The following is a 24,133-nucleotide window of genomic DNA, read 5'->3' as shown; positions in this document are numbered from 1 at the left end:
TGTTTAATGTTAATCTGCAATGGAAACACTTCCATTAAAAGGTTTCAAGGACATTAAAAAAACATCTTAAAAAGCTATATTTAGAAGCTATTTTTAGAAAGAACTCTGGCACTGAATTTGTGTTTTCCTGTATCACCTTTTAGATTTCGGACAACCAAATTAAAAGTATACCTTTTTTATTTGTAACTAAACCACAACTATTTATATAAAACACGCTGGAGACTTATTGTTATTTATGTATTATTAGAATACAAGTCTATGCCCGTGTGTGTATACATGTAGCCAGGCTTTTACCACCTTTCTTTTAAATGATATATATATGTGTTGTTGTTGCAGATCCACGTAGAGGAGCCTGTTTCCATTCCACTGCCAAACAATGGAGAAAATGGAGGTGAAAATGGACGAGGAGGAAGACAACTCATTCAGCAACACTGACACAAATGGTACGATCCAGCACGTCCTTTAATATAGACCATCATTTACACTGCATGAATTATCTCGTGCATGAATGACTCCTCTGTGGTGTTATAATAATAATAATAAAGCTTTATTTATACAGCACTTTTCAACACATGCAGCTCAAAGTGCTGACGCATCACGAGTTAAAAACAAACAAAAAACTCCCCTCGTTAAGAACGTTACAGGTACATGCAGCACAATATGTATATATGTTAAGGGTTAATAGACACAAGGTGGTAAAAGGTATGATAATAAAAATATAATAACATAAATAAATAATGGTTTCTGTCCGACAGACAAGACGACTGAGTCGATGCAACAATATGAAACCCGATAAAGCAAAGTGAACACATAGGTACAACAGGAATAAAAAGATAATAGTAATAAAAATGCCATCATTCCAATAAAGGTTAAACGATTAAAGGTCATTTCCACTGATCATAATTCCATTGTTGAGGCCCCCCCCCCCCCCCCGTGAGCCCAGTGTGCTCTGATTGGTCGGGACGTTGCGAGGCTCGCTGCTCACTGGCGTGGTTTCCGGGTCTGCGACACAGCGCGAAACTCATCCTGAGCACACGAACACTCACAGCCGAAGTAAAACCAATAAGTGTGGCTTGATATCGAGAAAGAAAAAGGTTTCTAACGCTGTGAGAACGGGTCTGCGGAGAGAAAATTCCTCCGCCATCCCAACTCGTCTATTACCAGCGTTCAGGGAGCTCTATGCAAGTCGATGGTGTGGGGAAATATCTTCCAAGGCCCATAACTTTCACCCAGTGTATCAGTTCCGTCCTGACTGAGCACACGCACCTGTAGCCTTGGCTGCTGCTCTCACTGTTTTGTCTCCGTGTTCCCGCCTGTTGGCGTCAGCTGATAGAGGTGTTATGCTTCTATCTGTTATGCAGCGTGTTGATGATTCTCTCTGAGCTAAACACACGGGTCTGGGGTAGCGTTCTTCAGATGTGACGTGGCAACTCCACGGTGAAGTCAGGACCTCTGGCTCTTGGACTTGTGATGTGAATTCTCCGGCCGATACTCCTAAATAAACCCGTCGGTGTTTGACATCAAAGCTCCAACTCTCCTCGTGTCTCTCCGAGTCCTGACTCCCCGTCGCTACGGAAGTTTCCCTTACAAATGGGACGACCCTGCTAGTTGAAAATGTACGCTAAAGGTCCTGGTGTGTGAGGAGCTCCGCGGATTGGTCCATTTTGGTTCCGGTCACGAGGTTCCCGGAAGAAACAATGGAGAAAGAGAAATGTCCAACGAGGCGTTCTGGGGCAGCAGACAGGTCTTCTCTGTGTTAGAGCTTTACTCGCTACAGGGTGCACTTTGAGGGTTGTGACTCTGCAGACCGTTCACATGCAGAACAAGCTTCATAGCAACAAGGGGACGGGTGAGAACCGGAAAGCATGACATGGGATCTTTAAGGAAAAAAAGACCAACGGAAAAAATAATTGCTATTGAAGAATGTTAGATGAATAAAATAAGATAAAAACCTTTAAGACCTATACAATAAAGGAAACCGTCTAAAAGGATGTGTCTTTAGCTGGTGTTCCATATCCAGGTTTGAACACGGCACCTGATCATTCGTCCATTTGAGAGAGAGAGAGACCCATAGGCCCCGCCCACTCGATCGGATCAGCCGATACTAATTTCGGCGATCGGAGCATCCCGTATAAAAATATATATCAATAGTGTTTTATTGTCAGAGTTGATAGATATTTTTTATCTTCACGGTCTACTGTTTATTTAATACTGCTTTAATTCTATTTTGAGATGTTTAAATTCTAGTATTGTTTATTTGACCTCTTTAATTTCTTTTTGCTTTGTTGTTTTTAATGCCGCTGCAACGCAAACATTTCCTAATTTGGGCTGAATAGAGCACCTCCTATCTTATCTCATATTATTATTATTTATATATATATATATATATAAAAAAAAGACCAATATCCATATCCAGGTTTGAACACGGCACCTGATCATTAGTCCATTTTGAAAGGAGGCAAAAAGAGAATTCCTGGCTAACGCTACGTAGCATGTGGACATGTCAGATGGTGGAGGGTGCCTCCTGTCCAGCACACTGCTGTTCGTCTGATCTGCACGCTTTTTCATCCAGGAAGCGGACATCGTGGTGCCGGACGTGTTCCAGGACGGAGTTGGCTCCCGTATGAAACCCAGTATTTGGGCAGAACAAACTGTAGACCTGGAACTCTCCGTGTTCATTTATTTTGATAACTTTTTTTATGTGATTCCAACGTATTTTTTAATTAAATGTTCTTTCTGCAAAACAAAAGAAGTCGTACAAGTACACAATGACGTAAATATATCATAACAATAAATACATAAGACGCCAAAGAGGGAGATTTCTCACGATTAACCCTTCAGTGGATTTGGCTCGTTATTATTTATTAACACTCCAGGATGGAGTTGGCTCCCGTATGAAACCCAGTATTTGGGCAGAACAAACTGTAGACCTGGAACTCTCCATGTTCATTTATTTTTGATAACTTTTAAACACATCATTACATGCAAGAAAGGTTAGAAGAAGAAATACAAGTACACGATGACATTAATAGATAAATATTATCTCGCGATCGGCCGATATTCCCGATCGCTAGAGCCGATCACATGACGTAGAATACATGACACTTTTCTCAGAGAGAGAGAGAGAGAGAGAGAGAGAGAGAGAGAGAGAGAGAGAGAATTTAATACTGCTTTAATTCTATTTTGAGATGTTTAAATTCTAGTATTGTTTATTTGAACTCTTTAATTTCTATTTTGTTTTTAATGCCGCTGCAAAGCAAACATTTCCTAATTTGGGATGAAGAGAGCACCTCCTATCGTATCTCATATTTAAAGACAAACCACAGGGGGACGTTTGCTCACTATTAACCCTTCAGTGGATTTGGCTCGTTATAATTTGGTTACTCAGGCATCCTTTTAAAATATTTTAGCGCTGTATTCCTTTATAAGTAGCTTTTATAAACTTATAGATTTTGTTTTTAGAAAATAAGATAACATGGTTTAAAGAATCAAAGATTTTTTTTTTATAAATTAGTGCAATATTCATATCACAGTAGGTGCGATATTTGGTAAATGCAAAATGTGTGAAAATATGTTGGAGCTGCAGAGAAATCAGTATTCTGCAGACTTTATAACAGATTCTCTTTAAGAGCATGTGTGACCTGCTCCATCGAAGTCAGTCGCATTGACCCGAAGACACATCTTGAGTTGTACACGCTGCTGGAAAGAGGAGACTCCTAGCTTTCTCATGATATCATGTTGTTGTTTTCCTCCAAATATTAATCGAAATATGTCACATTATATAACGACTATCACCGAGTCATCACTTTGAGAGAAAGGCCTTCAAAGTTTCTCTTCTCTGGAATCCATCGATCTGATTGGTTATTAGCAAATGATCAAAATACTACGGAGGGAAGATATTTTCGTTTGGAGGGGAAGCTCGCGAGTGTGTGTGTATACGTGTGTGTGTGTTTGTGTATTTTTGCGTTGGTGTGTATCGTGTTTGTTTCCCGGGGAAAACTCTCACGAGAAACACCGGCTGTTGTTCTGCCTGCTGTGACGTCAAGTTACTCCGTTCTCCGCTTGTAATTATGCCGAAGCTTCAAAGTCGTATTTATCTTCTGAATTTGCCGAAACAAGTTTAATATTCTGAAAGCCAAGACTTTGTTTAATTGAAACCAGATGAAAACAAACTGTAACGGACCCTGCCGTGTTATCTATGATTACTATACGCGTACATTCATAATGTCAGCCGGAGGGGCGGCGCTGCGGAACAGCAGAGTGCGAGTGAGAGCTGTCGTCGTCCCTTCACGAGCTTAAAGAATGTATTTATCGTGATTTTGGAAATAAAAGTTTCATATTCTGAAAGCCAAGACTTTGTTTGTTTAAAATCAAACAAAACACCCGAAAAATAGTTTTTTACGTAAATCCACGTTTATTTTGAAATGAGCCGTTGCGACTTCCGACTGATTTCGATAGTCACACATACTTATTAGTGGTAATGTGACGGATGTTTCAGATGTAGTAATTCGCTCTAAAATCCAAAATAATATTGCAATTCAAGTCTCAAGGCTTTTAATGTCATGTGTGTATATATAGCTACAGTGTAGACATGACAATGAAAATCTGAGGTCACAGACTCCTCCAACAGAGCAGCACAATAAAACAGATAAAATAGTGCAAGTAAATAAAATAAAATATAATAGAAACAGTGCAGAGTAGTCTATATACAGAGTCTGCAACAACGGTCAAAATAATCGGAATATTGGCTCCAAACCGTGCAGCCCTATTTCTTCGTGCCACATTTGGAAATGGTCGAAGTCTACAGAGTGTCGTTGACGGTATTCGTCCGTTTGTTAATGATGAACCCCTCGATACGGACTCACCTGAGCTGTGTTCCCTCGCAGGTAAACGGCCAGCGGACGACATGGAGGAAGAGCACGTCTTCAAACGTTCTCGCAACGCAGACGAGATGGTGGAGCTACGAGTTCTTCTGCAGAGCAAAGTAAACACCGTCAACATGTACACTTCGATATATATGGATATGTGTTGGACTGTTTTCCTCCATTGATCAAAGTAGAGAGGCTCTGATTGGCCTTTTCTTTGCCTGTTCCCAATTTGTGACTGTTTTCTTTCTAAGAACTGTAGTTGGCATCGTACACACACATTTTATTTAATGGGAAAGTAATTGTATGTTCATATATCAGCACTTTGGCTCGACCAAAAATCGGTTAAAAAAAAAAAAAGTGCTATATAAATAAAACTTGATTTGATATGAGAGAAGAATCAATGAGAAAATATTCTATTCTTTGTATGTAGGCCTACAAAGAGTCCTACTTATCTATCTAGCACTAATTTACTTCTAAAATCCTATTTAACTTCTTATGTTTGTCCAACTATCTTGACTCAAATAGTTTTAATGTTTGATTTAATTTCATTCTCAAATTTAGCATCAGTTAGAAAAACCCTATTTCCCCCACAATAAATAAAATACTCGTGTGTTCTTCATTAACGCTGAAGATCTGACACACCAAATATATGTGTGTGTGTGTGTCCTAGTATTACTATACTTGTGGGGACCTACATCTGTTTACACAGTCACGTGTGGGGACTCGCCTCCCTTATGGGGACAAAATGGAGGTCCCCACGAGGGGAGTCATTAATTTTAGGGTGAAGACTTGGTTAAGGTTAGGATATGTGTGTGTGTGTGTGTGTGTGTGTGTGTGTGTGTGTGTGTGTGTGTGTGTGTGTGTGTGTGTGTGTGTGTGTGTGTGTGTGTGTGTGTGTGTGTGTGTGTGTGTGTGTGTGTGTGTGTGTGTGTGTGTGTGTGTGTGTGTGTGTGTGTGTGTGTGTGTGTGTGTGTGTGTGTGTGTGTGTGTGTGTGTGTGTGTCACAATCTGAAAACAGTTTCTTTTCGCCTACAGAATGCTGGTGCTGTTATCGGAAAGGGTGGCAAGAACATAAAAGCCCTGCGCACTGACGTGAGTAGACGGATGATGTTCAGAAAAATATTTTGCTGCTGAGGAGCAAATTTAAAAGACTACATTAATATAATCCAGACCTAAATTCCATTTAAAGAGGCCGTATTAGGCTTTTTTGGGGTTCTCCCTTCCCCGTAGTGTGTCCTATAGGTACACATGTAAATAGTCTGCAAAGCCTGAAATCCAACACGTGACATCACTAAGGAACACTTGTGCTCCTATTGGCTAGCGCTCCAACACATTGTACGTGATAGGCTAAGGGACATCTCTAAGCGGTCGACCAATCACAACAGACCAATCAGAGCAGACTTGGCTCTGGTTTCAGACAGAGGGTGAAAAGAGGTGCTGCGGCACAGGCAGTATGAGAACAATAAAGACGTGTCACAGTAGAGACACAACATACTGATACCTGAACATCAGCAGGAGAGGACTCTTTAAAGTAGAGACACTACATACTGATATACACCTGGACATCTGCAGGAGAGGACTCTTTAAAGTAGAGACACTACATACTGATATACACCTGAACATCAGCAGGAGAGAACTCTTTAAAGTAGAGACACTACATACTGATACACACCTGAACATCAGCAGGAGAGGACTCTTTAAAGTAGAGACACTACATGCTGATATACACCTGAACATCAGCAGGAGAGGACTCTTTAAAGTAGAGACACTACATACTGATATACACCTGAACATCAGCAGGAGAGGACTCTTTAAAGTAGAGACACTACATACTGATATACACCTGAACATCAGCAGGAGAGGACTCTTTAAAGTAGAGACACTACATACTGATATACACCTGAACATCAGCAGGAGAGGACTCTTTAAAGTAGAGACACTACACACTGATATACACCTGAGCATCAGCAGGAGAGGACTCTTTAAAGTAGAGACACTACATACTGATATACACCTGAACATCAGCAGGAGAGGACTCTTTAAAGTAGAGACACTACATACTGATATACACCTGAACATCAGCAGGAGAGGACTCTTTAAAGTAGAGACACTACATACTGATATACACCTGAACATCAGCAGGAGAGGACTCTTTAAAGTAGAGACACTACATACTGATATACACCTGAACATCAGCAGGAGAGAACTCTTTAAAGTAGAGACACCACATACTGATATACACCTAAAAGTGAGTATTATTTCCGCTCTAATGATAAAAAACTAGCAGGCTCATTTGTTCCCAGTCCTCTTGTGATCCAGTTCCCTTCGAAGGTTCCTCAAAGCCTGAGTCTCAGGGCTTTAAATCTCCAAACTGTTGTTTAAATCGTGTCCAATCGTGTCACACTTCCTGTTCCTTCTTCACTCACCACAGTTTTTCACTATTGGGACACAAAATAAAGCTTGTATTCAATTAAAAATGTATTCCTTCTCCCCCTCTTCCCCCTCCTTCTCCTGTACTTTTTTTGTTTTGCTTTTATTTTCGGCCAACCTTCCTCTCCGTTGTCCATGTACTGGATCGACATGCCCCACCCACTGACGTTGGCCCCGCCCATAAACCGTGCCCCTAAATGTGATTGAAAACCCCCGCCCAATGCCAACCTCCTCCACCACAACCACCACCACAACCTCCACCTCCTCCTCCACCTCCACCTGCAGTTCAATGCCAGTGTTTCAGTCCCAGACAGCAGTGGCCCAGAGCGGTATGTCCCACCAGTTATTGCCTCACTGCCTGATTAGAACAGAGAAAAAAAACATGTCTTTTGATAACTTCTGTTTCATATTTTATACACATGACGGTTTACTTCCCCCATTCCTTACCCCTAAACTACCCCCCTTTCTTCACTTTGTAAGAGACGTGTGTTGTTTTTCCTTTTGATTTCTCTGTCCATCATTAAGCATCTTCATTGAGTTTGACTTTGTTTATTAACCATGCAGAGAATCACCGACGACCAACCAGGGCTGCACAATATATCGCATCAGAAAATGTACTCAAACACATCATGCTACACGTTTTTCCATGACTTATTTATGCAACTATTTCACGATTAATCAATAAGTAAGGAATTGATCTGACGTCCAGCGCTCTGTCTTTTAACCTCTTTCCTTCTCTCCCTCATTATTATGCTTAGTAGCGGTGTGTTATTGAGTATTAACAACCTCTGAGAAGTCCACATTGACCAATCAGAATAGAGTATTCCACTCCACCTTGTAATAAGTAAGGGATAATGTGCAGCGAGGCGGCCATTAATATCCACAGCTGACGTTAAATTGACCTGCTGATTTATATGACTGTAAATAGTCACTTGATCCTCCTGAGCAACGGTCTGTTATCCTTAACAACGGTCTGTTATCCTTAGCAACGGTCTGTTATCCTTAGCAACGGTCTGTTATCCTTAGCAACGGTCTGTTATCCTTAGCAACGGTCTGTTATCCTTAGCAACGGTCTGTTATCCTTAGCAACGGTCTGCTATCCTTAGCAACGGTCTGTTATCCTTAGCAACGGTCTGTTGTCCTTAGCAACGGTCTGTTGTCCTTAGCAACGGTCTGTTATTCTTAGCAACGGTCTGTTATCCTTAGTAACATTCTGTTATTCTTAGTAACGTTCTGTTGTCCTTAGTAACAGTCTGTTATCCTTAGCAACGGTCTGTTATCCTTAGTAACAGTCTGTTATCCTTAGCATTGGTCTGTTATCCTTAGTAATGGTCTGTTATCCTTAGCATTGGTCTGTTATCCTTAGTAACGGTCTGTTATCCTTAGTAACGGTCTGTTATCCTTAGCATCGGTCTGTTATCCTTAGCATCGGTCTGTTATCTTTAGCATTGGTCTGTTATCCTTAGTAACGGTCTGTTATCCTTAGCATCGGTCTGTTATCCTTAGTAACGGTCTGTTATCCTTAGCATTGGTCTGTTATCCTTAGCATTGGTCTGTTATCCGTAGTAACGGTCTGTTATCCTTAGCATTGGTCTGTTATCCTTAGTAACGGTCTGTTATCCTTAGTAATGGTCTGTTATCCTTAGCATTGGTCTGTTATCCTAAGTAACGGTCTGTTATCCTTAGCATTGGTCTGTTATCCTTAGTAACGGTCTGTTATCCTTAGTAACGGTCTGTTATCCTTAGCATCGGTCTGTTATCCTTAGCATCGGTCTGTTATTGAGTATTAACCTCTAAAATTGACCAATAACAATCCGGTATTCAACTTCGCTGTGTGATAATATTTTTTTTAAATGTCCTATTGAAAATGTGTTGCTTGTCAGACTTAATAGATCAGAAATAAATATCATTATGTAGAATATTAATTTCACTATCTAATGCACACGGACACAGTAGCATTAGAAGCCTTTCTTTGGTTTTGCAGTTACACGCTAACAAGCATAGCTAATGAACACAGTGAAAAAAAGTCTGCACGCTTGTAATCGTGGATGTATACAATGCAAGATTCAAAAATATTTGCAAATACTTTATGAGAAAGATCCTGCATTCACGATGATTCTACTGTGGTATTACCCAATATAACCATCACAACATTTTCTTATGATTTAAGTAAAAATAAGCTTTTAGTACCGCTTTCACAGATCGATGAGTTTTAATCTAGCCTACAATCTTTAGGGCGACAGTACTGCATTGTTTTTTTATCGCAGAAAAAAAGTGTCCTTCCTATATCGTGCAGCCCTACAACAAACTACCTACTGAGAGTTAGCATCATGTTAGTTAGCGTCACAAATGTCCCTTCCAGTGATGTTTTTATTTCACCATAAACTTGTAGAAACTCTCGCTCTGTCCTCTGTGGCCCACTTTGCCCACTTCCTCCCCCCTTTCTCCCCCAATGTTGTCAACATCACTGTCAATGATTTCTGCGAGAGGCTCCGCCCACTTTTCTGTCACTCATTATTAATGTCTTCTTCTTTATATCATTGTGCTGCTTCCCTTATGTCAAATTTCTCCCAGGAAACATCCGATCAGAGCTCCATACCCTCCTCCGACCCCAAACTACACCCCTCTGCTCTTTTACTCTTCTTCTGACCCCCCCACCCCCAACCCCTGATCAATATAAGAAGACGTGCTGGTGGTGAAATCGTGATTTCAAAAGCTTTTGTTTGATTCCCCAACTTCCTTGTGGTGGGATTGTTATAGAAGACCCCCCTCTTTCTCTCTCTTTTTCCCTCCCGACTTTTTGTGGCCACGTTCCCCCCCCCCCCCCCCCTCCTTCTCCCAAAATGTTCTTATATTGAGTGCATGTCAATTGTTCTTCTTTACATCCTATAATGCCTTGATTCGTTTCGGCCGACATTGTTCCTGACAGAATCCTGAGCGTGAACGCCAGCATCGACACGATCGGAGACATTCTTCTGAAAATCATCCCTACTCTAGAGGAGGTAAGTCAACGAGTTTAAGACGCGCTATTCTGCTATTTTGGGGGTTTTGCCTTTCCCTGTAGTATAGGTCTTTGTGCATGTAAATGGTCTGCAAAGGCTAAAATCCCAAAGTTCTGAAACATTGGGACAGTATGTTACAATCGCGCTCCTATTGGCTAGCTCTCCAACACATTGTACATGATAGGCTAAGGGGCGGGACATCTCTAAGCGGTTGACCAATCACAACAGAGCCGGCCAGCTAACCAATCAGAGCAGACTGGGCTCTGGTTTCAGACAGAGGGTGAAAAGAGGTGCTGCAGCACAGGCAGTATGAGAAGAATAAAGAGCATTTTGAACATTAAAGCTTGGAGACATGTAGAGACACTACATGTTGATATACACCTGAACATCAGCAGGAGAGGACTCTTTAAAGTAGAGACTCTACATACTGATATACACCTGAACATCAGCAGGAGAGGACTCTTTAAAGTAGAGACTCTACATACTGATATACACCTGAACATCAGCAGGAGAGGACTCTTTAAAGTAGAGACACTACATACTGATATACACTTGAACATCAGCAGGAGAGGACTCTTTGAAGTAGAGACACTACATACTGATATACACCTGAACATCAGCAGGAGAGGACTCTTTGAAGTAGAGACACTACATACTGATATACACTTGAACATCAGCAGGAGAGGACTCTTTGAAGTAGAGACACTACATACTGATATACACCTGAACATCAGCAGGAGAGGACTCTTTAAAGTAGAGACACTACATACTGATATACACCTGAACATCAGCAGGAGAGGACTCTTTAAAGTAGAGACACTACATACTGATATACACCTGAACATCAGCAGGAGAGGACTCTTTAAAGTAGAGACACTACATACTGATATACACCTGAACATCAGCAGGAGAGGACTCTTTAAAGTAGAGACTCTACATACTGATATACACCTGAACATCAGCAGGAGAGGACTCTTTAAAGTAGAGACACTACATACTGATACACACCTGAAATTAGCAGAATAACCCCTTTAATAGAAATTGGGAGTGGCCAATACGGACCACTCTGATGTTGCTTTGTGTTTTTTTTTTTTTAGTACCAGCATTACAGTGGGACAGATTTTGACTCGGAGCTTCGCCTGCTGATCCACCAGAGCCTGGCGGGAGGGATCATCGGGGTGAAAGGAGCCAAGATTAAGGAGCTGAGAGAGGTAGGACAGAGGCCAGATTAACAGGAGATTAATTGTTAAAATAATCGAGTTTGTTTTTAACAATGCCGTTAAATACATGTATGAAAACACTACTTTTTACCTGCCATTATTGGTTAGTTCAGTATGGAGGACTAAAGCTGCCCAAACAATATATAAATGCAATAATGCTGAAAATGTAAAAATAAAATGTAAACTAAATATAATTAAATACGGAAATGTTTGTCTGGCACATTTCATGTATGCATATTTTAGTGTCATTATTTATTGCAATGGCAGCATTGTCCTTCCATAGATTAGTAGCAGAGTTATCAAAGTGGATTTAATTGGTTTAATATGTTCCTGTTTCCTGCCCAGAACACCCAGACCACCATCAAGCTGTTCCAGGAATGCTGTCCTCACTCCACCGACAGAGTGGTTTTGGTCGGAGGGAAACCAGAGCGAGTCGTCGAGTGTATAAAAGTTATCCTGGAGCTGGTGGCCGAGGTCAGTCTTAATTTACTTTATTACATGGCTTCAGAGGAGGGAAGTAGTGGAGTACAAATACTTCGTGATTGTACTTAAGTATATTTCTCTGGTATCAGTACTTTACTCCATTACTTATTCTTCTGATGACTTTTTACTTTGACTTCTTACATTTTGAACCCAAATACCTGTACTTTCTACTTCTTACATTTTGAACCCAAATACCTGTACTTTCTACTTCTTACATGTTGAACTCAAATACCTGTACTTTCTACTTCTTACATGTTGAACTCAAATACCTGTACTTTCTACTTCTTACATGTTGAACTCAAATACCTGTACTTTCTACTTCTCACATGTTGAACACAAATACCTGTACTTTCTACTTCTTACATGTTGAACACAAATACCTGTACTTTCTACTTCTCACATGTTGAACTCAAATACCTGTACTTTCTACTTCTTACATTTTGAACCCAAATACCTGTACTTTCTACTTCTTACATGTTGAACTCAAATACCTGTACTTTCTACTTCTCACATGTTGAACACAAATACCTGTACTTTCTACTTCTTACATGTTGAACACAAATACCTGTACTTTCTACTTCTCACATGTTGAACTCAAATACCTGTACTTTCTACTTCTTACATTTTGAACCCAAATACCTGTACTTTCTACTTCTTACATGTTGAACTCAAATACCTGTACTTTCTACTTCTCTCATTTCCCAAACAGCTGGTTCCTTTAGTCTGAATGTGTGTTGGTGCGTGGTCATTATTCTTTAGAGTCACTGCGTGCCTATTGGTTGGAACACGATCCGTGTATCCATCACTTCCTGGTCTTCTCTAAAGAACCAATGGAAACGTTGTCATGTTGCCGTTGTTCAGCATGGAAACATTCATTAGCTAACAATGACATTATTGTTCTATTAATATAAAGGGAGGTCAGGTACTCTTTAAAGCAGCTGCTAGATATGGGTACTTTTTACTGAAGTACACTTCAAAGCCTCTTTACTTTGACTTGAGTAAAGAAGTTTAGTCAGTACTTCTACTTTCACCAGAGTATTTTTAAACACGAGTATCTGAACTTCTACTTGAGTAAAGGATGTGTGTACTTTTCACATCTCTGCATGGGTTAGTCGAATACTCGATTCTGATTGGTCAATTCGCACATTTTAGAGGTCAATATGACAACTGCTGTTTTTCACAGTTTTTTCATTTCCTATAAAAATAAATTTAAACGAGAAGAAGAAACTGCTTAAATAATTAAAACAGTTATATAATTACATTGCATTATATAAAGACAACTTTAAATCTCATAAAGTAAATGTTAAATAAACAATATTTTTTGTTTTTTACCGCATTTTTTATTACATTTCCAGAACTAAATGTTGTGAAATAATCAAACCAAATAAATAATGAACAAATAAATACAAGTTAGATAGATATATAATTTTTAATAATTCCCTTTTACCTTTTTATTCCACAGGCGCCTATCAAAGGCCGAGCGCAGCCTTACGACCCGAACTTCTACAACGAGACGTACGATTACGGCGGCTTCACCGTTGTTTTCGAGGAGCGAGGCAGGCGACCAATCGGAGGGGGGGGTTTCCCCATGAGGGTTCGAGGGGGCTTTGATCACATGCCTCCCCCCTCCAGAGGCAGCAGGCCGATGCCCCCCTCCTCCAGACGGGACTATGATGACATCAGCCCGCGACGGGGTCCTCCTCCTCCTCCATTGAACAGAGGAGGAGGAAGAGGAGGGAGCCGAGCGAGAAATCTGCCTCTTCCTCCTCCACCGCTGCCAAGAGGAGGGTGAGGAGAGGCACTTTAAAGTCAACAAGGGGTTAAAAGTAATGGATAAAATACAGTAAAAACTATGAAATACCATAAAATGTCGGACTCAAGAGGACAGACGTAGGGACATCTAAGCTCTCTGTCTATGGGCTTTATTTAAAAGGAAGGTCTTCAGAATCAGAGACGGTTAAACGTCCCACGGTGCGGGGCATGTACAATACATTTATAAAAAAGGGGAGGAGTTGAGGGAGTTGTACCGAAGGATTTAGTCCTGGTGTGTTTTTAGAAACCAGGCACATAATTACTATGATAAGACATAATGGGAACAAACAGTTCCTAAGCAATGATTACTGTGGTGTGGTTAGAAGTGTTAAAGGTCACCTATCATGGTGTCTTTAGGCAATAGCAGAGCTCTCAGATATATGAAAATATTTTAAAAAACATGTCTATTAAGTGTTTTGCTCCAAACACCAAACATCACCGAGCCATGCCTCATGTCCCTCTGTTTCACTTCCTGTTTCTAAAGTGCTGATTTGGGGATAAAGCTTTAAAAAAAAAAAGGAGGGGTCTGAGCTCATGCGGGACCCGGCAGCTACCATCTAAACTAAATGCTGCCGTGATGAAACGCCATATCATGGATTATCAAGGATTCTCTCTGAAACAGTCTGGAGCTCAAAGGCAGGCATGAGATTCACTCACCTTTCGGCGAAATTCGCCGTTTTGAATCCAAAATAGGTCGTTTGTGTGATTCATGTAGATCTGCAATAAAAATATTTTTGGGGTATGGGGGGGGGTCTGGGACCCGGAGTAATCTGCGGCCGCGAGCTGTTATGTGCCATCATGATACGCATGGTGTTCTTTTTTTATATATTATAATGCAGCGCGAGCTGTGTGCTCGAGTCTTCCTGCCTGTCGGCTCTGCTGCTCCGCGATGATGGTCTAGCTTCAGCAGCCACATTACCTACGGATATTAACTGTGCGGTCCGGAGTCACTGTGGCACAGACTGGACCGCTGGTGAACAGCTGTTAGAACGGGCCGTTCAGGTGTTCAGAGCAGAGCGGCAGAGCGTGATGTGAACTGAAACGTTTTTCTGTTGCAATATTATTGTTGAGCTGGCTAGCTAGCATACATTGTCACTATCTGCTAACGTTAGCTTTAGCCTTCGTTTTCTAATAGTTTTTTTTTCATAGGCGATAAACGGAGGTGGTATAAGTATAGATATTGTACTTGAGTAAAAGTAGAAGCACTCAGATCTTGTACTTGAGTAAAAGTAGAAGTACTCAGATCTTGTACTTGAGTAAAAGTAGAAGTACTCAGATCTTGTACTTGAGTAAAAGTAGAAGTACCAGAGTGTAGGAATACTCTGTTACAGTAAAAGTCCTGCATTCAAAATGTTCCTCAAGTGAAAGTAGAAAAGTATTCTCATCAAAATATAGTGAAAGACAGTAAAAGTAGTCGTTGTGCAGATTGGTCCATTTCAGAATAATATATATGATGTGTTTTATAATGATTGATCATGAAAGTGTTCTCAAAGCTGGTGAAGGTGCAGCTAGTCTGGATGAATTTGTTCAATGACTGAAGTTAAGACTTGTTAAGTTTCTCCAGCTCTCCCCAGATTGGCAAAAAAATGCATCTCAAAATGCATCAGATTGATGCTTTAAAATATGGAATATTAAAAATGTTGAGATGTTACGTCATATCGGACGCAAATCTGGATCAGCTCCGTTGTTCCCCGTTTTTAGAGATTTGGGGTACGGAGGAAAAGAGAGAGGGTTTATTTCCTGACGCTGCGTGAGTTCCCCGACGCACCGGGGACACATGTTGATGTAGAGAAGACATCACAAAGTGCATTTTGCGTGATAGGTCCCCTTTAAGTAAAAAATCAACAACAATAAAAAGGGAATTAATCAAATAAAATAAAATAACAAAAAATAAATGTTTTAATGTTTTAATAATGTTCTCAATAACCCGCTTATTTATTGTAATTTATTTATGCATGTCTTTTTTTTTTGTTAATTCAAAAGTACATTTTGAATGTGTCAATTGTAGCGGCAGCTTTAGCCCTCCATAGATTAGACACCGTAGGAAGTTTGTATTTTAGTTTTCCAACATTTTCGCTGTCCTTGTTTCCAGGGGGGACCGATTCTCTCACAGCAGTTATCACGGCGGCATGGACGACAGACAGAGGTGAGGACTGGGCAGGATTATCAATAACTCAGGATATGATAGAGATATTATGTTATATACCTTTATAAAATACAGAGGTAAAAAAACACTGAACTGATCCCAGGTCATCACATCGTCTGCATGTCCCTTCCTGCAATAAGTATTATACCTAAACAAATCAGTGTAAAATGAATTGGTCTAAAACATGTATTTTTTTTTATGTATAAATGCATTTAATATAATATAATTATATGTGTGTTTAGTGACAGAAGAGGCCGAGGAGGAGACCGTTTCGAAAGCATGGTGAGTGTGTGAATGTGTGTCATGTCTTTTATTGTGAAATATGTTTCAGACGAGGTGATTGGGATTCCTCTTTATGAGTGTAACACACACACACACACACACACACACACACAGGCATGGTCACCGTGCTGCTCCCCCCCCCCCCCCGTGTGTGTGTGTGTTCGCACACTGATCCGGGGCCTCTTGTTGCCTGGCAACAGTTGTCTCCGTGGTTACCGCGGAGCAGCTGAGTACGTAGTCCGGAGATCCACCGGCGCTAGCACAAATGAACTTGAGCTGAGAATAAGAAAACCTGAACAGGCGTCCTTTAGGGCTGAACTGCAGGAACATATACTTAAGAAAATGTTTAAAGTATTTCTAAAAATGTAGGGGGAAATATGGCGGGATTCAAAACTGCATTTATTGAATTTATAGGATTGAAATAATTACAATGTAATACGATATTTTGTACACAGCTAATGCTAACACCAGCACTTTCAAAATGTCCTCTTATTACGCCGTCCGTTAAACTGCTTCTTGTTCATCTTGTTTCCTTTCCATCGGTCGCGCAGGGCGGAGGAGGATATGGTGAGTGGCATTCATTATTTAATCAAAGTCACGTCATTGTTTTCATTGTGGTAATAATTAGTTTTAGACATGTTGCGTATTGTCCACTTCATCAGGGACACTTGTTCAACGATCTTTCTTTAATGCAGTTTCCTAATTGTTTTTCAGACAAGGAACACTCAGAAGGTAGAAGAACTTCTGGGGACCCCCTAACGATCACACATACACAACGAGAGACATAGGAACATACCGGGTTTTAAAATCAATTTCCAACAACATCAGATAACCGATATAAATTAAATTGGCTAAAAGTGGTAATGCAATATATTAACATTTCAAATTCAGAGACACACATACACACACACACCCATACATACACACACACATACACACACATACACACACACATACACACACACACACACACACACAGCACATACATACATACGCACACACGCACATACATACATACACACACACGCACATACATACACACACACACACACGCACACACACATATATGTACACACAGCACACACACACATACACACACATACACACACACACACACAGCATGCATACGTAGGCTAAATAAAACACAGATTCTGATTATCATATAATAAAATCACTTTTTTATTCAGATCAGCTTATTTTGTTGAACTAAATGCTGGAAATGTAATATATCATGGTACTTTACTCACTCACACACACACACACACACACACACACACACACACACACACACACATACAGAAAGAAGGGTGATTTTGGTGCATGTTGAGGGTCCATAAAACACAGTTTCGGATTTTCATTTAAAAATAATAAACACAACATTATTAACTCTTTTATATTTTAAAATGATTTTAAATACATCATAATAATTTGGATAAATGTAATCTCTCCCTGGGGGTCCCTGTGCCTCACTTTCCTCATTCTTAGAGCACATGGAACGGTTCACTTTAGGTGTTTTCTGTATTCCTGTTTTCCATCACTCTTCCTCCCGTGGTGTCTTTTCCTTTCTCACTCTCTTGTTTCCTCTCCTAAAGACAACAACTCCTCCTGGGAGCACTTCCAGTCTGGTGAGTGGGGATGGATTACGTATACACGTCTCTTCTCTCTTGACCCCTCACCTAAAGGGCTTCTTGTTGCATGCGTTAGTCAAAGATAGAACCACCTGAAATGTTCTTTACCTCCTGATTTCAGGCGGCAGAGGATCGTACAGCGACATCGGAGGCCCAGTCATCACAACACAAGTCACCATCCCAAAAGACGTGAGTGTCGAAAAAAGTTAATTTAGTTAAATATGGAGTTAAAAAACACCATGCTGTTGCCAAAATATCCAGTCAGCAGATTAGCAGTCAGTCTAAAGCACTTCCTGTTTGAATGAAATGCACTTCCTGTTTGTAAAAAGTCAGTGTAAGCATGAAACATTGATTGTTTTATCCTCAATCCGAGCCGGATAAACACATCGTAGTACACTGGTGTAGTGTGGACCCTTCGTACGGATGAATAAAGATGCCATTACTAGGGTTGGGTACTGAAACCAGGAACCGAAAATAACTGGAGTCGAAAAGCAGAACCAGGAATATATATATTGGCAAGAAAACCTACAAGAGATTGTACAGTGCAATCGGAGAGATACAGGGTGTTTCTCAATGTCGAGGACGCTTCCTTGGTAGCACATGTCTTCCGAGTCACTTGCTTCAGAAGCGAGGCAAGAATCCTTCCTGGCATTCGGAAAAAGAAGAGTGGAACAGGCGAGCAGGTGTGCGTCATATGAGAGGCCCCGCCTTACATTTTCCGCCACAGATTTGGGGAAATTGGTCCGTGCGCAAAGCATTGTGGGGATTTTAACACCGGAGTCTACACATATGCCGCCTCGAAATTTCTCGCTACGACGTCCGCCGGGCTCGGTAGTATGCTTGAAATAGTGGCTCTCGAGCAGCTTTCCTCGACATTGAGAAACGCCCACAGTACGTCCACGTTTTAGAAATGAAGAACCGAAAATAACTGGAATCGAAAAGCAGAACCAGGAATATAACTGAAACTGAATATATATATTTTTTTATTAATATATTTGTTATTCCTTTTTAAATATATTTCAATATTTATTAAAATACCAAGAGAGAAATAGAAAATAGGGGAAACATTTAACAAACACAGAAAATAATAAATCGTACCGTATTTAAATATGAAATAAAAAAATATAATATGCAAATTAGTTTTTGCTTTGATAAATAAATTTAAAAAAAATAGTTTTTGGATGTTTAGTTGTGTTCTATTGATATATTTGTATTTAAACGCACAATTATGAAAATGCCGACTTTATTTATACGTTACAAACCACACATCTTGCTGTAAATAAAGAGCTTCAGGGTTCCTACTTCCTACGGTCATTCGAAACCTGGAAAAGTCGTGGAAATGTAACTAAAGTTGCATCAAATATAATTATATTTTATCTAATCGCCGAAATAGTGATACTATAACGATAATAAATACTGTATCGTATGAAACGTAAAATGGCATTTAACTGATTTGAGTTGCTTTAGCGCAGGGATGGGCAACTTTGATGGTGGTGGGGGCCACATCATTGATATACTGGCCACCAGGGGGCCGCAGATTCACTTGGAACACACACACACACACACACACACAAATGCCATGTGTTGTCTGTAATTATTAACAAATATACTAAGTCTGACATCTTCATTGACATTTTACAATCAAAGGGAACATCCTCTAATAAGCCACTAAACAAATATCAGTTCACAGAAATGTTATTTCATTTTTACAAGTGGCATGTTTGTATTGAACAGGGTATTAAACAGTGGAATACAACTATTTTAAACTATTGGAAAGCACGGAAAATGTGTGTGTATTGAGATGAACCATTAAGATGACATACACATGAAGTCATGAAGACTAACCCAGACAATAGTTGTGTAACTTGAACCTAAGACACTTGTAGCCAGTCTCTGCATTCCCCTTATTCCACAATAAGGGGAGTGTCAACACAGACACCTGTCAGCCCGCACTCTGCTGTTCCTCAGCGCCGCTCCCCCTCCCTCCCGCTGAAATTATGAATGAAAAGCGTAGTAATCATAGATAACATGGCAGTTTGTTTTCATCTGATTTCAAATAAACAAAGTCTTGGTTTTAAGAATATTAAACTTGTTTCGCCAAATTCAGATGATAAATACAACTTGTAAAGGCATAATTACGAGAGGCAACTTGATGTCACAGCAGGCAGAACAACAGCCGGTGTTTCTTGTGAGCGTTTCCCCGGGAAACAAACACAATACACACAATATGCGTCACAGATTACTTTGCGGTATTTGAAATCATGTACGCAGCTCGCGACGTAACTAGGAGTCTAGTGGACGGTATCAGAACTACAAGTAAAACAAATTAAAAATATTTTTTTTTTAAATGTTTTTTTTTTTAATTAATTACGTTGTTTATAAATTAATCTGAGGGCCGCAAAAAGAGGGGGTGGGGGGCCGCATGTGGGGGCCGCCATTTGCCCATCCCTTAGCGTGTAGAAGCTATTAAGCCTACTATTGGATTCGTCTTAGATGGGCACGACATGTTTCAGACCTTATTTCCTGTTCCAAGTTCAAATAAACCATTTTCAGTGGTACGCTGAGAAATGTTTTTGGTCGTGGAAAATGAGGTAAAGGTCATGGAGAAGTCATTGGTGAGAAGGTGTATGAACCCTGAACCCTCGTTTGCTCCCCAGCTGGCGGGCTCCATCATCGGAAGGGGGGGCCAGAGGATCAAGCAGATCCGCCACGAGTCCGGAGCCTCCATCAAGATTGATGAGCCACTCGAGGGGCTCCGAGGACCGATCATCACCATCACGGCACACAGGACCAGATCCAGAACGCCCAGTACCTGCTGCAGAACAGGCACGTTCTCCAGTGACCCCCCCCCCTCCCCCCCCCCAACCCACAAAGAGCTGCTATCTTTGGGTCGGCTCTGCATGGAAGTAAACATGGGTTTTGTTGCAGTTTTAAGATAGTTTAATTTGCTTTGAGTGTCTGTTGCAGCCAGAGTAAAGCACACAACGAGAAATACATCGCCACATTGGGGCCTGCACGTCAGTCTGAAAGGGGAAGGCTGCAAGGTGGAGCAAGTACAGCATATAGATGTCTCCTTCAATCCTCCGCAGATCGTTAGTATAAAAAGGCAATCATTGTTCCTACTGAGGTTTCAAAAATGTTGTATTTGCAAGATAGGCATTATGTATTAAAATCTGTGTTAATTTGGATTGTTAGGTTAAATGTTCTTGTTTCATTTTCAGTTTTGATAATCTGTTTGTATTTTGAGGAATAAAAAATGCTCCATAAATCAGGCTCTGTTTTGAAATGTTTAATTAACAAATATAACAATTAAACTTCCCCTGTTGGTCATTAGAACAATCTTTTTTTACATTATAAGCGTTTAAATGTTATGTTTTAATCTGCTAACGATGCATTCATGTATTCAATCCGTGCATGGATTTCTGGAATCGGATATTTGCCATTTTCAAAATTCTTCTTATTTTCAGTCGAGAGATTTTATATTCTTAAATGTGAGGACCTGCTGCTCTTCTGGGATAATACGGAAATATATACTATTATTATATATAGAATTGTCAACATTTTTATAAACACAACAATGGAGAAAGTAATTCCACGACACAAACAATCATAAGCTTCAGCCTGATCTGAAATCAGTGTGTGACTTTTGGACGTAATGCAAAGCGCCTTTCAGAAAGTGTTTTAATGTTTCAGACACACTTCCTCCCCTCCTCCTCTCCTTCTCTCCCCTCCTTCTCTCTACATGTCTAAGCAGTCATGAAGCTTTTCTATTTATTGGCATGCTTTTTAAAATAAATGCTATCATTCCACAATAAAAATGTGTGTGTGAAGCGTCCGATCTCCTCTTCCAATAAATATTCCTAATGTTGTCCTACTTTCATGTGTTTCTGGTTTCAGTGTGAGGCAGTACTCTGGTCGCTTCTTCTAGAAAAAGGAGAGCGATAAAGAAGAAGAGTGAAGCCATGCCGCCATACTGTTTCCTCCTCAGAGCCGACATTCCCCTGCTTCTCCTCCTCCTCCTTTCTTTCTCACAAAACACAACGATTTTCCTTTGAATCTCAAATCTGTCGGGCAGATTCTCGTGGAGTGAACTCATCTGTGTTTTTCTGCTTTATTTCAGTGCAGCATGCAGAATGTAATCTCTTTGTAAAGACATTTTGTTTCTTCCCCTCCTTAAAACCTTTAAGCACACTTTCAAAATGAAGCTGCATGGTGTCCGAATGGCGAAGTACCGTTCAAATAAACTTTGATTTTTACTCCCATTTCAGCATACTTTTAAAGTGCTTTTTTGTAAGAGGGGGCTTTATTGAAGTAGTCTGACATGTCCTTCTTGCAAGAGCTTGGTTGGTTCCTGTGTGGTATGAAAAATAATCCTACTTAAAGAGGCCCTATTTTGGTTTTGGGGATTTCGCAAATAGATGTCCTACTTTTGCTTTAAGTTGGGATACATGTGCCAGTGTGATGAAGCAAAAATGTGTGTATATATTTACATGAAGTAAGCATTAGTGTCATGCCGTTAAATAGGCCCTACTTTCTTGGAAGGAGATTGCGCCATCAATCAGGTTAGGTCATCTTTTTTTTAAATGTCTTTTCTGCCGCTCGTGACTGGCTGTGATTCGACCTCATCTGTTTGATCCATGAGTGTGTTTAATTTTGAAGCGTTTTTAAAGTGTGTTTCGGAGCATACAGCGTCCGTGTTGGTTGTCCTGTTGCCTCCTGCAGGAGTTTAGTAAATAAAGTCTGTCACAGTTCTGCAGAGTGGCTCTACTTTCTGCTCGGAGGTGTGAAGTAACTAGCATTTACTCGAGTACTGTATTTAAGTTCGATTTAGAGGTACTTGAGAATTATAATTGTGTGCTACTGTGTTACTTCTACTCCACTATATTCAGAGGTCATGGTGTACTCTTACTCCACTACATTAATTAAATAACTTTAGTTACTTCACAGATGAAGGATGTGAAATATAATCAAGTGTAGAATCAGACTTTAGTTTCCACCTGGAGTAAATCCACCAGCTACCCTGCAGTCTACAAAGTACTTCAGACTAGCTGCACCTTCACCAGCTTTGAGAACACTTTCATGATCAATCATTATAAAACATATATATATATTATTCTGAAATGGACCAATCTGCGCAACGACTACTTTCACTGTCTTTCACTATATTTAGATGAGAATACTTTTCTACTTTTACTTGAGGAACATTTTGAATGCAGGACTTTTACTGAAACAGAGTATTCCTATACTCTGGTGCTTATACTTTTACTCAAGTACAAGATCTGAGTACTTCTACTTTTACTCAAGTACAAGATCTGAGTACTTCTACTTTACTCAAGTACAAGACCTGAGTACTTCTACTTTTACTCAAGTACAAGATCTGAGTACTTCGACTTTTACTCAAGACAAGACCTGAGTACTTCTACTTTTACTCAAGTACAAGATCTGCGTCCTTCTACTTTTACTTACTCCACTAACAAGATCTGAGTAGTTCTACTTTCACTCAAGTACAGATCTGAAGTACTTCTACTGTTTACTCAAGTACAAGATCTGAGTACTTCTACTTTTAATCAAGTACAAGACCTGAGTACTTCTACTTTTACTCAAGTACAGAGTCTGCGTCCTTCTACTTTTACTCCACTACAAGATCTGAGTACTTCTACTTTCACTCAAGTACAAGATCTGAGTACTTCTACTTTTTAACTCAAGTACAGATCTGAGTACTTCTACTTTTACTCAAGTACCAGATCTGAGTACTTCTACTTTTACTCAAGTCAATATCTGAGTACTTCTACTTTTACTCAAGAACAAGATCTGAGTACTTCTACTTTTACTTCCACTACAAGATCTGAGTACTTCTACTTTACTCAAGACCAGATCTGAGTACTTCTACTTTCACTCAAGTAACAATATCTGAGTACTTCTACTTTTACTCAAGTACAATATCTGAGAGTACTTCTACTTTTTACTCAAGAACAAGATCTGAGTACTTCTACTTTTACTCCACTACAAGATCTGAGTACTTCTACTTTTACTCAAGTACAAGATCTGAGTACTTCTTACTTTTACTCAAGTACAAGATCTGAGTACTTCTACTTTTACTCAAGTGCCAGATCTGAGTACTTCTACTTTACTCAAGTACAAGATCTGAGTACTTCTACTTTTACTCAAGTACAACATCTGAGTACTTCTACTTTTACTCAAGTGCCAGATCTGAGTACTTCTACTTTTACTCAAGTACCAGATCTGAGTACTTCTACTTTCA

At 40.0% G+C, this 24,133-nt stretch overlaps 1 protein-coding gene across 1 annotated transcript; it reads left to right on the top strand.

Annotated features, from left to right (window-relative positions):
• The first annotated feature begins 349 nt into the window (after positions 1-349).
• On the top strand, positions 350-22,623 carry LOC117443821 (heterogeneous nuclear ribonucleoprotein K-like). Its single transcript, XM_034079653.1, is given in 16 exon segments — positions 350-443; positions 4,887-4,984; positions 5,904-5,960; positions 7,584-7,627; positions 10,228-10,300; positions 11,398-11,511; positions 11,866-11,994; positions 13,466-13,791; positions 15,908-15,961; positions 16,204-16,243; positions 16,795-16,810; positions 17,836-17,868; positions 17,993-18,060; positions 20,529-20,646; positions 20,649-20,697; positions 21,769-22,623. Coding segments are annotated over 16 exon segments (1,317 nt in total). The 5' UTR covers positions 350-376; the 3' UTR covers positions 21,800-22,623.
• The last annotated feature ends 1,510 nt before the right edge of the window (positions 22,624-24,133 follow it).

Source organism: Pseudochaenichthys georgianus, unplaced genomic scaffold (genome assembly GCF_902827115.2).
Source record: "Pseudochaenichthys georgianus unplaced genomic scaffold, fPseGeo1.2 scaffold_683_arrow_ctg1, whole genome shotgun sequence".
Lineage (NCBI taxonomy): Eukaryota > Metazoa > Chordata > Actinopteri > Perciformes > Channichthyidae > Pseudochaenichthys > Pseudochaenichthys georgianus.
The sequence above is the reverse complement of the archived record's forward strand: the minus strand, read 5'-3'. Positions and strand labels throughout refer to the sequence as shown.